Genomic DNA, 16,295 nt, shown 5'->3' with positions numbered 1-16,295 from the left:
ACCGGTCCACCCGTCCCGGCCGCCGCCGCTCCTTCCAAACACCAGAGATTTGAGAGTGCGGAGCTCGGTGAGGCCTCGGAGCCTCCGGGAGCGGCAGGCGGAGGCCACCCTCGTGAGAAATGGTAGGAGATAGCGAGGGTTAATAATGGCGAATAATGGTGAGGGCGGTGCACGAGTCGGAGTAGGGGGGCGCGGGGCGTGCTTGTGGGGGCGGGCCCGGGAGCCGGGTCGTGCGCCTGGGCGGGGAGGGCGTGCAGGACCCGGGTCGTCGTGTAAATCCAGTAGCCGCCCTGCATTCTTTCTCGGAATCTCCATGTGCATTTAATGTTACAAATTTCCTCGGTGCCCTCTCGCAGCTGAGGTCAGTGACTCTGTGGAGAGGGCGCTGAGGCGAGACTTGGGGAGGGCGGCGGTGTGGCAACGTCGTGTCTGGCTCTGACATGAGAGGTGTGGCATCGTGCCCACACCTGGGCTGGCTCTGACATGAGGTGTGGCATGGTGCCCACACCTGGGCTGGCTCTGACATGAGGTGTGGCATCGTGCCCACACCTGGGCTGGCTCTGACATGAGGTGTGGCATGGTTCCCACACCTGGGCTGGCTCTGACATGAGGTGTGGCATCGTGCTCACATCTGGGCTGGCTCTGACATGAGGTGTGGCATCGTGCCCACACCTGGGCTGGCTCTGACATGAGAGGTGTGGCATCGTGCTCACACCTGGGCTGGCTCTGACATGAGGTGTGGCATCGTGCCCACACCTGGGCTGGCTCTGACATGAGGTGTGGCATGGTGCCCACACCTGGGCTGGCTCTGACATGAGGTGTGGCATCGTGCCCACACCTGGGCTGGCTCTGACATGAGAGGTGTGCCATGGTGCCCAGGTAATACACAATGCACCAACACCAGTCACTGTCACCTGATGACCAAATGGTCTTCGTGCCACTTCATGTTTTCCTCCTGTGAACAGTGCGCCACAGTGAACTTGGTTGTGCGCTCTTATTGAACGCAGTTTACGGAGGCTGGAGAAAGTGCATCGTATTTACAACAGGAACTAGCCACACAGTGAAGGGTCCGATGCTATGTAGAACAGTGGATCATATACACAACAAACGAGCAATAAAAACGGTTATCTAAGGACAGATGGAATGGTTTGTGGAGGCCACGCTAATAATGGCGTAGGGTTCCTGCTCCTCTACTTCTACTTCTCACAGCTGCCAATCATTAGAGAACGTTGAACAAATCCACAAGAGCCGTGACGAGGATTCGAACCTACGTCCGAGAGCATCCCAGACGCTGCCTTAATCGCCTGAGCTGGCTGGCTCTTGTGGATTTGTTCATTTGATACATCACACTATTGTGATTTCTGTGTGTAATTAGAGACTTTTTGTGTTATAATACGACTGAATACTACGTAGAATACGACTGTTCAAATCCCACTCGATTACGTTTGCTACGCATGTTGGCAAGGAAGATACTCTGAAGACGGTTTAATGTTTTATCAGAGAAGAGTATTTGGAGAACTGGGTGAACTGGCCACTACAGGAACGTCATTGCCGGCCCGAGGCATCGGTTAGCTCTGAGAGGCAGGGGTGAAAAAGTTCAGTGGTACACGTTTACAGGAGGAAAACGTGACGATGGGACACAGAATATCTGAGCATCGTGTGACACAGCCTGCGAGCAGAGGCTGCTGGTGGGTGGCAGGGCTTCTAGTTTCACCACAAATGTTACTGACGTCGACGTCAGCCACTTGTCTAAAACCAAGTTAGCTTCTTTTATGTTTTAAGACTTGAACGGTGTTCGTTTTCTACGTCTCCTAGACCATAATTATTCCTGACATTTAAGCCTTACATTGACCTCACCACGAAATAGTAGATTGCAAAACCGTCGAGTTTACAGGTGATACAAGATACTTGTTCTAATGAGTTAAGACTTTGTATTGCTTTATCACATACATACTTCTCGGTCCAGTGTTACGAGTTACTTAATCTTGGCACATCTTAGAAGTTGTGATAATGGCGCCCGACTTACGGGAAGCACCGGTCGGCCGAGCGGACAGCACGCTGGACTTGTGATCTTGTGGTCCTGGGTTCGATCCCAGGTGCCGGCGAGAAACAATGGGCAGAGTTTCTTTCACCCTAGGCCCCTGTTACCTAGCAGTAAAATAGGTTCCTGGGTGTTAGTCAGCTGTCACGGGCTGCTTCCTGGGGGTGGAGGCCTGGTCGAGGACCGGGCCGCGGGGACACTAAAGCCCTGAAATCATCTCAAGATAAGCAGGAGGCATCACAAGACGCCAGGGGTCCTTCACCTTCGTGGCCTCGCATCACGTTCCTCATTTTGATCTCTGTTAATAGTGTTGTACCCGTGTCGATGATGCCGATGAGGCAGCTGAAAGCTCATTTTAATATTTCAATAATGTTACACACTGTGAACATCGAGAGTATCAACTCGTCCTCCCAACATAGCGTCGCACTTTGACGTATACTCTACCTAAGGGCCATAAATCGTCGTACTAGACAATGGAAGCGGCTCGCGAAATTGACATGCTGTTCCGTGTTGTGTTTTGGGTCCTCTGGTTGGTTCAGGATGAGAGGCACTTTAGCACGACAGCTTCTTGACGATGGGGGAACCTTAGGAGGACGGGCTGCAGGAACATAAAGTATCTTAAGAGCCTCCTTGTACAGGTGTTTACAGGTGTCTTATATATATGTGTTTACACACATATATAAGACAGAATCTCACACATACATCGGCTCTTTCCCAAGTGGGAAATTTGTCTTTTGTCACTACTCGGTGGCGATTACATAAAATTGGCCGATATTTTGCACAAGTGTTATTTTAGGTGGTGGAGAACTTGGCAAGGAGGACCTTTTAAAGGCTGTAGCAGGACTGTAGATATATGGATTATTTTTATCTTTTTGGTTCAGTTCATAGGGTATGAAATTGGCAATTGAAGCATATATCGAGTTGCTAGAGGAACTTCCTGAATTATTTTATGTAGCCATCACTTGAACGGTTAGCCCGGAGCGTTCTCCACCCCCACCGCCTGACAGGGCGCCTGACAGCTGAGCGGACAGCGCTTCGGATTCGTAGACCTGAGGTTCCGGGTTACCCAGACTCAGACTTTAGATACCCAGGTTCCGGCTAATGCCCCTCTTACCTAGAAGTAAACAGGTACCTGGGAGTTAGACAGCTGCCCGTACTTCTTGGGGCGGGGGGTGTAACAACAAGATGGCCTGGTCGAGGACAGGGCCGCGGGAACGGTAAGCCCCGAAATCATCTCAAGATAACCTCAAGATACCCCTCCCCTCCCAGACAACTGTGGTTCAGTCTGGAGCGTTCTCAACCTCCACCACAGTTGTCTGGGGGGGGGGGGGTCAGTCCGGAGCCTCAGTGGACCATTCTCAACCTTCAATAAACGTGTAATTGAGAATTCAAATGCAGGTACGAGGCTTCTGGTTCTTTTTTTATTATCGTCCCGACATTTCGCCCTACTGTTTTTGCCCGGGTGTAGCCTCTGTACCCCTGGCCTGGCCTCTGTACCCCCCTGGCCTGGCCTCTGTACCCCCCTGGCCTGGCCTCTGTACCCCTGGCCTGGCCTCGCCTCTGTACCCCTGGCCTGGCCTGGCCTGGCCTGGCCTGGCCTGGCCTCGCCTCTACCCCTGGCCTGGCCTGGCCTGGCCTGGCCTCGCCTCTACCCCTGGCCTGGCCTCGCCTCTGTACCCCTGGCCTGGCCTGGCCTCTGTACCCCTGGCCTGGCCTGGCCTCGCCTCTGTACCCCTGGCCTGGCCTGGCCTGGCCTCTGTACCCCTGGCCTGGCCTGGCCTCGCCTCTGTACCCCTGGCCTGGCCTGGCCTCGCCTCTGTACCCCTGGCCTGGCCTGGCCTCGCCTCTGTACCCCTGGCCTGGCCTGGCCTCGCCTCTGTACCCCTGGCCTGGCCTGGCCTGGCCTCTGTACCCCTGGCCTGGCCTGGCCTGGCCTCTGTACCCCTGGCCTGGCCTGGCCTCTGTACCCCTGGCCTGGCCTGGCCTCTGTACCCCTGGCCTGGCCTGGCCTCTGTACCCCTGGCCTGGCCTGGCCTCTGTACCCCTGGCCTGGCCTGGCCTCGCCTCTGTACCCCTGGCCTGGCCTGGCCTCGCCTCTGTACCCCTGGCCTGGCCTGGCCTCGCCTCTGTACCCCTGGCCTGGCCTCGCCTCGCCTCTGTACCCCTGCCCTGGCCTGGCCTCGCTTCTGTACCCCTGGCCTGGCCTCGCCTCGCCTCTGTACCCCTGGCCTGGCCTCGCCTCGCCTCTGTACCCCTGGCCTGGCCTGGCCTGGCCTCTGTACCCCTGGCCTGGCCTGGCCTGGCCTCTGTACCCCTGGCCTGGCCTGGCCTGGCCTCTGTACCCCTGGCCTGGCCTGGCCTGGCCTCTGTACCCCTGGCCTGGCCTGGCCTCTGTACCCCTGGCCTGGCCTGGCCTGGCCTCTGTACCCCTGGCCTGGCCTGGCCTGGCCTCTGTACCCCTGGCCTGGCCTGGCCTGGCCTCTGTACCCCTGGCCTGGCCTGGCCTCTGTACCCCTGGCCTGGCCTGGCCTCTGTACCCCTGGCCTGGCCTGGCCTCTGTACCCCTGGCCTGGCCTGGCCTCTGTACCCCTGGCCTGGCCTGGCCTCTGTACCCCTGGCCTGGCCTGGCCTGGCCTGGCCTCTGTACCCCTGGCCTGGCCTGGCCTCGCCTCTGTACCCCTGGCCTGGCCTCGCCTCTGTAACCCCTGGCCTGGCCTCTGTACCGGGCGTGGTTTTGGACACCAGGTTCAGGCGAGGCTTTTCACCAGTCTGGAGCCTCAAACTGTCATCTGGTGTTGGACTCCCTCAACACCACGTTTGCTCGGCCCAAGTTCCGTAGATAATACAACTTGATCCAGCTTAAGGGATGGAAGGATGTCCTTATCCTTCCATCCACCAAGGGGGCCACACTACTTGGAACGGTCGGTATAACGACGACCTTAGCTTATTGCAGGACCGGCGTTCAATCCCCAAAAGGTGCATTAAGTGGTTGGGCAATAGTCCTGCCCTCCTTCCTATCCCAGATCCTTGTCCTCGCAGTCCTTCCAAAGACTATATAGTCTCATATATATATATATATATATATATATATATATATATATATATATATATATATATATATATATATATATATATATATATATATATATATATATATATATATATATATATGTCGTACCTAGTAGCCAGAACTCACTTTTTGGCCTACTATTCAAGGCCCGATTTGCCTAATAAGCCAAGTTTTCCTGAATTAATATATTTTTTCTAATTTTTTTCTTATGAAATGATAAAGCTACCCATTTCATTATGTATGAGGTCATTTTTTTTATTGGAGTTAAAATTAACGTAGATATATGACCGAACCTAACCAACCCTACCTAACCTAACCTAACCTATCTATATAGGTTAGGTTTGGTTAGGTAGCCGAAAAAGTTAGGTTAGGTAGGTTAGGTAGTCGAAAAACAATTAATTCATGAAAACTTGGCTTATTAGGCAAATCGGGCCTTGCATAGTAGGCTGAGAAGTGCGTTCTGGCTATTAGGTACGACATATATATATATATATATATATATATATATATATATATATATATATAAATATATAAATATATATATATATATATAATATATATATATATATATATATAAATATAAAAAGACTACAACTAGACGAGTCCAGTCGTACTGGCTTAGCGCTTTCTCCTCTTGCTTCGCCTTCCTTCGCTATTTTGCCTCATAGTCTGAGGCAAATGTTCTAATGAAACAAATGTTCTAATGAGGCAAATGTTCTAATGAGGCAAATCTGGCAAATGTTGATCTAGCTGTGTTGGTTGAGCGGGTTCTCAGTGTTGTAGTGTGAGTGGGAAGTTATCTGGTGATGCTGTTAATGTTATTAGTAATTTTAACAATATTGTCGTTTTCATTGTTGTATTTAATTCGTTTTCTACTCTTACTTTAGTGCTGTCATTACTCGTGATGAATTAGTTTTTAAGTTGATTAAAAATACAATTGTGTGTGTTTAATACAGTGGTTAACATGGTATAGATGGCGTCGTTATTTTGGGTGTAGAAACACTTTGAATTATTGCAGGTTTTAATATTTGTTTATCGTCCCAAGTGCTTTGTTAAAACAAAAACGAAACGTTGTATGAACATCTGCACGTTCATACAGGTGCCTCGTAGCCTGGTGGATAGCGCGCAGGGTTCGTAATTCTGTGGCGCGGGTTCGAGTCTCGCACGAGGCAGAAACAAATGGGCAAAGTTTCTTGAAATGCCCCTGAATGCCCCTGTCACTTAACAGTAAATAGGTACCTGGGAGTTAGTCAGCTGTCACGGGCTGCTTTCTGGGATGTGTGTGGTGGAAAAAAAAGAGTAGTTAGTAAACAGTTGATTGATAGTTGAGAGGCGGGCCGAAAGAGCAAAGCTGAACCCCCGCAAACACAACTAGGTGAACACAACTAAGTTAATACAGGTATAATACCTATGAGGCCGGGGTCCTGGAGCTTGATCTCGATCCCCGTAGATACAGGAAAGTACGGGTTAGTTAGTTTCATTATATAAACAGAGTTGAAAATTCTAGTCGTCCCAGGTGAGAGTACCTCGCAGAGGGCCACAGTGGCCATATTGGTTCATATCTGCCACAAGAGGAGCCTCGCGAGTACTTGATCCTGTGTGTGTGTATTTACTTATTTATATTCACCTATTTGTTCTTGCGGGGGTTGAGCTCTGCTTTTTCGGCCCGCCTCTCAACTGTGCATCAACTGTAACTACTAATTAGTGTTTTGTAGGTGGGTGTGGGGGGGGGGGGAACGTACACGTACTCACCTAGTTGTGCTTGACTGGTTTGACGTAGGTGTACAGTGAGCTAAATGTCTCCTTGTTTAGGTTCCACAGGGCAATTCAGGTGTTCGCCAGTTTAGAATATGCTGCTGACGTCATCCTATTTACATGCCTCGGAGGAATGTTTGCATGGAAGCAGGTGTGATATATCGCAGCGTGAGGGGGGCGGTATATCGCAGCGTGAGGGGGGCGGTATATCGCAGCGTGAGGGGGCAGTATATCGCAGCGTGAGGGGGCAGTATATCGCAGCGTGAGGGGGCAGTATATCGCAGCGTGAGGGGGCAGTATATCGCAGTGTGAGAGGATGGTATACCACAATAAAGTGGGATCTGCCTGGCCACCTTGTCAAGAGCACTGACCCTCTGTGTTCAGAGATGTGACTTCCCAGGTATGTCTTGCGGTAGAGGTCGGGCGAAGCTTCCCGCGTCAACCGCCACAAGTCCAGTCCCGCTGAGGGGCTAGATTCACAAAGCAGTTACGCCAACACTTACGAACCTGTACATCTTTTCTCAATCTTTGGCGGCTTTGTTTACAATTATTAAACAGTTAATGAGCTCCGAAGCACCAGGAGGCTGTTTATAACAATAACAACAGTTGGGTGGGAAGTTTTCATGCTTGTAAACTGTTAATAAATGTAACCAAAGCCGTCAAAGATTGAGGAAAGATGTACACGTTCCTAAGTACTGGCGTAACTGCTTCGTGAATCTGGCTTATCTACCCATGCCGACCTCAACAGAGACTGACAGGTATCGACCTTAACTCTGACGATAGGAACCAATAAACTAGTTAAACCTAATTACAAGACGAAATGCTTAGGCATTTTATCAAACCTAAACAAACGTCGATATATCTTCAGGTATTATAAAAAAAAAAAGACAAGCAATGGGAGGATAACATTCTTCCCTTCAAGTAACGCGACCAATACGCGGATACAATGTTTAAACAGTTGTATCCGCGCGGACTTGTACAATTGTACACTTGTACATTTGTACAATTCACGCGGACATGTCCAACAGGAGCGGTCATCCAGCGGCCTGGAGGGTGCTTGTTGGAGTTAAAATTAGTTAAGAGTCCCCTCTCACGGGGCGTGGACTCTGAAAACGACTTCATATGAATGACGTCTTAGAGAGCTGTGAATCCTATAAGCGGGAACCTCCTAGAAAAGACTTATTACGGGAACCACGTTGGTAGAAGAGGAGCTTTATGTGAACTTGAAGACTTGATATATTGAGAAAATAATTAGATTCCTCGAACTGTTAGGCTCTTAAACATAAAGTAATGGTTATACCCTTAACCTTCACGGGACTTTTCACGGGATTTCGGGGACACTAAAAAGCCCCGAAATCATCTCAAGATAACCTCAAGATAACCTGGGAGTCTCCTGGAGCCTTCCACCTTAACTCGCATCTCCTCGGGAGATGTGAGAATTAAATACGATGGTACGATAGCTAATAATAATGGGTACGACGACCCAACAAGTGGTCCAACGTACAAAGCTGTTGTGTTGCACAGAAAAGAAAAATCGTTTTATACTATTCATGTTGCGGCGCCAGAGACTGAAGGCATCAACCAAACCTTCCCCGACCGTCCACAAGGGGTTGGGCACCATTCCTTCCCTCCGTCCCATCCCAAATCCTTATCCCGACCCCTTCCCAGTGCTTTATAGTCGTGGTGGCTTGGCACTTTCCCCTTCCCTTCGCCTTATTCAAAAGTCCCGTTGAATGACGTACTAAGGTTGCGTATATTAGGCTTAGGATTTCTTACAGGCCTACGGTAGGTTAGGTTGTATAGTCAGTATTTTAAATTTTGGCCTTGTCAACTAGTCCAAAAGTACACCATATGAACTCTTTTATACACAAGTTCATATGGTTAGGTCTGACCAGTAAGTGAGGACGGTTGGTAGATAAGACAGTTGTTAGGGAAGAAAGCCTAAAGGAATTTTCCTAAGAATAAGAAAATAGAAAAGGAACGCGATTCCTCTTTAGGTGACGCCTAGGCGCAGGTATTGTGGTCATGTGTTGCCTGGTAGTCCTGTGGTTCCCTGCGTTGCTGGGAGTGCTGTGAACCCAACCCGTCCTAGTAGAACGTCGCATTTTGACGAATAATCTAAGGCCAAAAATCGTCATACTAGAAAATGGAAGCGGCTCGCGAAGTTGACATACACTGTCCCGTTTTCTGTTTTGGGTCCTCTGGTAGGTTAACAATAAAGAGCACTTTAGAACGACAGTTTCTTGACGTTGGGACACCTCAGGAGGACGGGCTGGTGAACCCTCACGTCCACAAGAGTCACCACCTCCGCCAATCACCTCACATAGCACGCAACAAGGAGGAATATTCACCTCTTATAAGCACTCTCGTGTTCTTAAGTGTTCCAGCGGATACATATATATCTGCTACAGAAGGCTATGGTTAATATAATCATTTATGAAACTTAGAAGCTGTTTAAATATAAGCTTAGAAACTTGAGAGGATTTAAAACTTGCAGCAAATTATTATTATATTATAATTGATTATTAACGTGTGAAATTACATGATAGGTGGTCTTGGACGAGGTGACCTGTAGGTCACCTCGTGTTGGATAATTCAGTAAATTCGTGGAGACAGGCAACACTGTGCTGGGAGCCTCGGGTCTGGTGGTCGTGGAGACAGGCAACACTGTGCTGGGAGCCTCGGGTCTGGTGGTCGTGGAGACAGGCAACACTGTGCTAGGAGCCTCAGGTCTGGTGGTCGTGGAGACAGGCAACACCGTACTGGGAGCCTCGGGTCTGGTGGTCGTGGAGACAGGCAACACTGTACTGGGAGCCTCAGGTCTGGTGGTCGTGGAGACAGGCAACACTGTGCTAGGAGCCTCAGGTCTGGTGGTCGTGGAGACAGGCAACACTGTGCTAGGAGCATCGGGTCTGGTGGTCGTGGAGACAGGCAACACTGTGCTAGGAGCCTCGGGTCTGGTGGTCGTGGAGACAGGCAACACTGTACTGGGAGCCTCAGGTCTGGTGGTCGTGGAGACAGGCAACACCGTACTGGGAGCCTCGGGTCTGGTGGTCGTGGAGACAGGCAACACCGTACTGGGAGCCTCGGGTCTGGTGGTCGTGGAGACAGGCAACACTGCTGGGAGCCTCAGGTCTAGCCGTCAGCTCCCACAACAATGTTTCCTTTCGTCACTGTTCCACATTTGTAATAACTTCTGCACTTTCCAGTTCGCGTCCTTGGAATGAATGCTCTTTATACAAATATTATGTGGATTGTTTTGAATGAAGTTCATTAGAACTCACTTTAATAACAAACCTCTTTAACATTATATTTAATGTTCGCTAAACAAGGCCCTACAGCATGTTTATGAATGATGAACCGTTGAAAAAAGTAAATTGGATTTCACTTGATCTGAAATTTATTAAATAAAAAGCATAGACTGTTTTAAATATATGTAATATTCAGGCAAATCAGTTTTTATGTTACTAAGTAATTCAAACGTAAAATTTGAACTCGTTAGAGGGACAGGTGACATCTCCTGTCAAGATGTCAGTAATGTGTTAGAAATCAAGTTAGATTTCAAATCAAGTTAGATTTCAAATCAAGTTAGATTTCAAATCAAGTTAGATTTCAAATCAAGTTAGATTTCAAATCAAGTTAGATTTCAAATCAAGTTAGATTTCAAATCAAGTTAGATTTCAAATCAAGTTAGATTTCAAATCAAGTTAGATTTCAAATCAAGTTAGATTTCAAATCAAGTTAGATTTCAAATCAAGTTAGATTTCAAATCAAGTTAGATTTCAAATCAAGTTAGATTTCAAATCAAGTTAGAGGGGACAGGTGGTGACCAATCAGCTGACCGCGTCTACACGTCGTTGTTATATATAGAATATTAATTTTCTCTTGCAATGTTGCACTCTAAAAAAAAAAGAGCACAAAATTAACACTCAAAAAATTAATTATCGTAAAAGGTGTCGCCCAGCGTGTGTATTGGTTAATTGAATTAGCATAGTTTTCTAATTTTCCATTCCTGTTGGTTTTTCTGCGTTAATTTAACGGTTTAATTTTGTGTAAATAACGAACAGCGAGCGAGCAGCTGAAGGGACTATCGTCCTTATTGTTAATGCCAGCTCCATGGGACAGTGTTTGCCAGAGCAAACTAGTTTCCATAAGTGTGTGGGTCTCGTAGTGAAGTGGCAGAGAGAGAGAGAGAGAGAGAGGGAGGAAGAGAGAGTGAGAGAGGGAGAGGGGGAGAGAGGGGGGGGGGAAAGAGGGGGAGAGAGGGAGAGGAGTGTGTGTGTGTATATGTGTAATAACACTGGGGATGTTATACACCCGAGTGGCGAGGATTAGCAGCAGAGCAGCACCGCCGAACACTTCAACATTTAATATCCGTCAACTGCCGGAGGCCTGACACACACTGCAGGGTGTCGGGTGTCTCACATGATCGCTCTCACTCTCGCTCAGCTCCACCTCCTGTGTTCTGGGGGATTAATTTCGGTTAGGTAAAATATTGGGTTGAAGAGGCGTTTATTACATGATACACGAGTTTATTATTTAATATCAGTTAACTAATGATTTCATTGTTGTCATGCCCGGACTTACAAGTGGCCGTTATTGTATTGTTTAGAGGTATTTGAAAGTTCGAGAATACAAGAATAATTTTGTAATTTACTTGAGGGCTACTAACACTATAGTGGTCTCGACGAGGACAGGAAGCCGGTGGCTTGTCGAAAGACAAACGTCTCCAGTGTAATTATAAGGCTGAAAGTTCCTGTAGCCAGGCCCGCCAACAATCCGGGTGCGAGAAGCCTACTCCAGCTAACATTTTAGTAAACAAACAATATAATTGTGATAACAATAGCCTAAACCATTTCATAACTGTCGTAGCCACTTACAAGTCAGTGGCGTGGGTGTGGGGTCAGGGCAGTGAGGGATCCTTTCATCACACTTGTTCAGAGGCGCCTTTTCAACAATATTTTTTTTTTTTAACTCTTGCGATAAAGATCGAATCTCAGAACTGTACAGTGATAATGGAGCAATGGTAATGTGGCCAATTCAAGTCTCGAGAAACTGACCGCAAAAACAATGTACTTAAATTCATGATCGCCCGGGCTCTATTTCTCCCAACTTCTCCCAACATTGTTCTACTAATGTTCTGACCTCATTGAGTCTGCTAGTTCTGAACTAGCAGACTCAAGCACACATATAGTTAGACCTTCGGTCTACAGTGGATGAGGATAGTCTCTGGGTTACGGTCTACAGTGGATGAGGATAGTTTCTGGGTTACGGTCTACAGTGGATGAGGATAGTCTCTGGGTTACGGTCTACAGTGGATGAGGATAGTCTCTGGGTTATGGTCTACAGTGGATAAGGATAGTCTCTGGGTTACGGTCTACAGTGGATGAGGATAGTCTCTGGGTTACGGTCTACAGTGGATGAGGATAGTCTCTGGGTTATGGTCTACAGTGGATGAGGATAGTCTCTGGGTTATGGTCTACAGTGGATGAGGATAGTCTCTGGGTTACGGTCTACAGTGGATGAGGATAGTCTCTGGGTTACGGTCTACAGTGGATGAGGATAGTCTCTGGGTTACGGTCTACAGTGGATGAGGATAGTCTCTGGGTTATGGTCTACAGTGGATGAGGATAGTCTCTGGGTTATGGTCTACAGTGGATGAGGATAGTCTCTGGGTTACGGTCTACAGTGGATGAGGATAGTCTCTGGGTTACGGTCTACAGTGGATGAGGATAGTCTCTGGGTTACGGTCTACAGTGGATGAGGATAGTCTCTGGGTTATGGTCTACAGTGGATGAGGATAGTCTCTGGGTTACGGTCTACAGTGGATGAGGATAGTCTCTGGGTTATGGTCTACAGTGGATGAGGATAGTCTCTGGGTTACGGTCTACAGTGGATGAGGATAGTCTCTGGGTTACGGTCTACAGTGGATGAGGATAGTCTCTGGGTTACGGTCTACAGTGGATGAGGATAGTCTCTGGGTTACGGTCTACAGTGGATGAGGATAGTCTCTGGGTTACGGTCTACAGTGGATGAGGATAGTCTCTGGGTTATGGTCTACAGTGGATGAGGATAGTCTCTGGGTTATGGTCTACAGTGGATGAGGATAGTCTCTGGGTTAGCTTGAATCTCAATATACGTCCGAGGATACCAAAATAAAAATATAAAGTACCATAACAAGGAAATACCCATAAAATCCCGCCAAGTAGTTTGTTACTTGCAAATCTGATGTTTTTAACTCTAATGTGTTTAATGAAATACTTCCTGATTTTTGGTTTTGGCTGACCTGAGGCAGGCAGGTGTCAGGTAAGCAAGAGAAGCGCCCGCTTGGACATGGAGAGTATTGTGGAGATCACATGGAGCACTGAGCTGACTTGAACCACCGATCGAGCTCTTGGTCGCTGGTTCGAGTCGCCTCAGTGCTCCAATTAATTTTCTCATAGCTATATATATAATTATATCGCGTCAATATGACTGTTTCGTGTGTAAGGAGAGTATTACCGTGATATGAGAGCGAGTGAACCTTGGTGGAAGGTTACTATAACAGGATAAGTCGACTCGGCATCCCACGAGCGTTCACAGTACGTTCGCGACTGAAGAATTAATAAGTGACTGAAGCTACTGGCAGATTAAAACCTGTCACACGTCATGCCGTGACTGATATGATCAGTGTGGTCCGGTCGCTTACTGTCGTACTACCTGGGGCCACTCTGCTTTGAAAGATTCTTAGACTCCCTAAAATCCTTTCCCCATCTTCCCTAGATTCTCCCGGAATGTTTTGGAAGCACAACTGAGGACAACCAATTTGAGAACGGAGTGGCTACCTACAGTCTATTCTCCTAACCGAAATGAATCGGTCTGCTGAGACGCGAACACTGTGCATAAAAATATACTGTTTATTTCCTCATTGAAAAAATATACATCGCGCTACAATAATATATGTATGTATCTAGTATTATGCTGCCAGCAGTTGGCAGGACATCATTAGTGTGTGAAGTGAGTGTGGTGGTAGTGGTGTGTGTGTGTGTGTGTGTGTGTGTGGTGGTGGTGGGAGAGGGAGTTACCGTGGAAGGGGCGTCCAGGTGTTGGTTCCTCGCTCCCCACCTGTTGCTGCTGGAGTTAAGAGGCTGCCCACTGGATTATATTATTGTACACAACAGTCGCACAGAACTTGTTTTCGGGGGGTGACTCTTGTAAGTTTAAGGAATGAATACTTTTGTAAAGTCAAGAAATGTGTTCTTAATTAAATGTTATATGCATATTAGTTTATAGCAATTAACACGTAGCAATAATAGAGAAAGTGGTAAACTTGCATAAAATTAATAATTTGTCTATGCCATACAACTAGAAGGTGCTGACCTAGCTTTACTTTACCGCGTGATCTGCTGAAAACTACTAATTTGTTGTTGTTGTCCAGCCCCAGAATCTTATCTTCAGTCATGTCTAAGACCACATTCTTGTCCCCACAGGTGAGGCCATCCATCTGGCGCGAGATTTCGGGTATGTTTGTGAGACTGAATTCCCGGCCCGCCAGATCGCGGAGTACTTGTGTCGTCAGCACTCAGACCCCGCGGAGCAGTACCGGCGCAAAGATCTAATTCTCGCCACAAAGTAAGTATCCTAAGTTGACCAGACCACACACTAGAAGGTGAAGGGGCGACGACGTTTCGGTCCGTCCTGGACCATTCTCACACTGAACGTCGTCGTCCCTTAACCTTCTAGTGTGTGGTCTGGGCAACATACTTTAGCCACGTTATTGTGACTCATCGCCTGCATAAGTATCCTAAGACTATAGAAGCTCTCAAGAGAGTCCAAACTAGGCAGCTTCTATGTGTTATGCCCGGCTAAACACACTCGTATATATGTCAAACTTGAAATAATCCAGCAATCCAAAAAGCTATTGTCACTTGGCAATCAGTTCAACAGCCATATTTCCACTCCAGTATCCACATAAGTGTTTTTTAAATCTAAACTTATAAATTTTGTATTCAGATATGCCAGATGTGAACTATATCAATGTATTTCTAACAAATAAAAACTAACTCAGTAAGATCAGTTTACATTCTAATGCCAGAAATTGTGTAATTATTTGGGCGAAACATAACCAATATATATGTTGAGATGTCACAGTATGAAATGTTGACTTGTTAGTAGAACCAGAGTTTGGAAAACATGAAAACTGCACATGGCTCGATTTTTAACCCCCACCCTCTTTACATATGTGTAGAGCAGTGTGAGTTATGACTGAGCTGGGAGCAGGTTGGGTGACTGAGCTGGGGCAGGTTGGGTGACTGACCTGGGGGGGGGGGAGGTTGGGTGACTGAGCTGGGGCAGGTTGGGTGACTGAGCTGGGAGCAGGTTGGGTGACTGAGCTGGGAGCAGGTTGGGTGACTGAGCTGGGAACAGGTTGGGTGACTGAGCTGGGAACAGGTTGGGTGACTGAACTGGGAGCAGGTTGGGTGACTGAGCTGGGAACAGGTTGGGTGACTGACCTGGGGGGGGGAGGTTGGGTGACTGAGCTGGGGGGCAGGTTGGGTGACTGAGCTGGGAGCAGGTTGGGTGACTGAGCTGGGGGGCAGGTTGGGTAACTGAGCTGGGGGGCAGGTTGGGTAACTGAGCTGGGAGCAGGTTGGGTGACTGAGCTGGGAGCAGGTTGGGTGACTGAGCTGGGGGGCAGGTTGGGTGACTGAGCTGGGAGCAGGTTGGGTGACTGAGCTGGGGGGCAGGTTGGGTGACTGAGCTGGGAGCAGGTTGGGTGACTGAGCAGGGAGCAGGTTGGGTGACTGAGCTGGGGGGCAGGTTGGGTGACTGAGCTGGGAACAGGTTGGGTGACTGAGCAGGGAGCAGGTTGGGTATTACCCGCGTCATCTAAACCCTTATCATCATCTTGCAGGCAAATTACCAAAGAACTGATGGACCTGCTGAACCAGGACAGGTCGCCGCTATGCAACACTCGGCCGCAGATCATCCTGGAGCCGTCCATCCAGCGACACCTCACACACTTCTCCCTCATCACTCACGGCTTCGGCTCTCCCGCCATCGTCGCTGCACTCACGGCTATCCAGGTTCGTTTCACTGGCTTTCGCAAAGCTCATTTGACGCAAGTTTTACCTCTATTTTATAGCAAATGTTTACGAAGTTGAAACATGTTGATCCCACAAGTTAGTGCAATCCCTTCGCAACCAACTGGTTCGAGATTAGATTCCTGGGCAAGAGCGAGATGTTTGGGCACGTTTTCTTATTATACCCGATGCCAACATGTATATAATTAGTAATCGGTTAGGTTTGGGATAATTAGTAATATTACAATTCTATATATTAAAGTATGTGCTAAATAAGATAATGACACAGGGTATGATACTATGGTGAGGAAATTAGATGTCATTGTTTCACTTTACTTCAAATTATAGTAATTTATACTGATGTTGG

At 48.0% G+C, this 16,295-nt stretch overlaps 1 protein-coding gene across 8 annotated transcripts in view; it reads left to right on the top strand.

The window, feature by feature from the left end:
- The window catches only part of TfAP-2 (transcription factor AP-2), a 287,300-nt gene that overhangs the window by 268,155 nt on the left and 2,850 nt on the right, over nucleotides 1-16,295 (top strand). For all 8 annotated transcript variants that reach the window (XM_045754457.2, XM_045754456.2, XM_045754455.2 and 5 more), the window contains 2 exons: nucleotides 14,336-14,477; nucleotides 15,760-15,931. In XM_045754457.2, the coding sequence (XP_045610413.2) occupies nucleotides 14,336-14,477; nucleotides 15,760-15,931 (314 nt within the window). The remainder of the gene's footprint in view (nucleotides 1-14,335; nucleotides 14,478-15,759; nucleotides 15,932-16,295) is intronic.

This window comes from Procambarus clarkii, chromosome 37 (genome assembly GCF_040958095.1).
Source record: "Procambarus clarkii isolate CNS0578487 chromosome 37, FALCON_Pclarkii_2.0, whole genome shotgun sequence".
Lineage (NCBI taxonomy): Eukaryota > Metazoa > Arthropoda > Malacostraca > Decapoda > Cambaridae > Procambarus > Procambarus clarkii.
The sequence above is the reverse complement of the archived record's forward strand: the minus strand, read 5'-3'. Positions and strand labels throughout refer to the sequence as shown.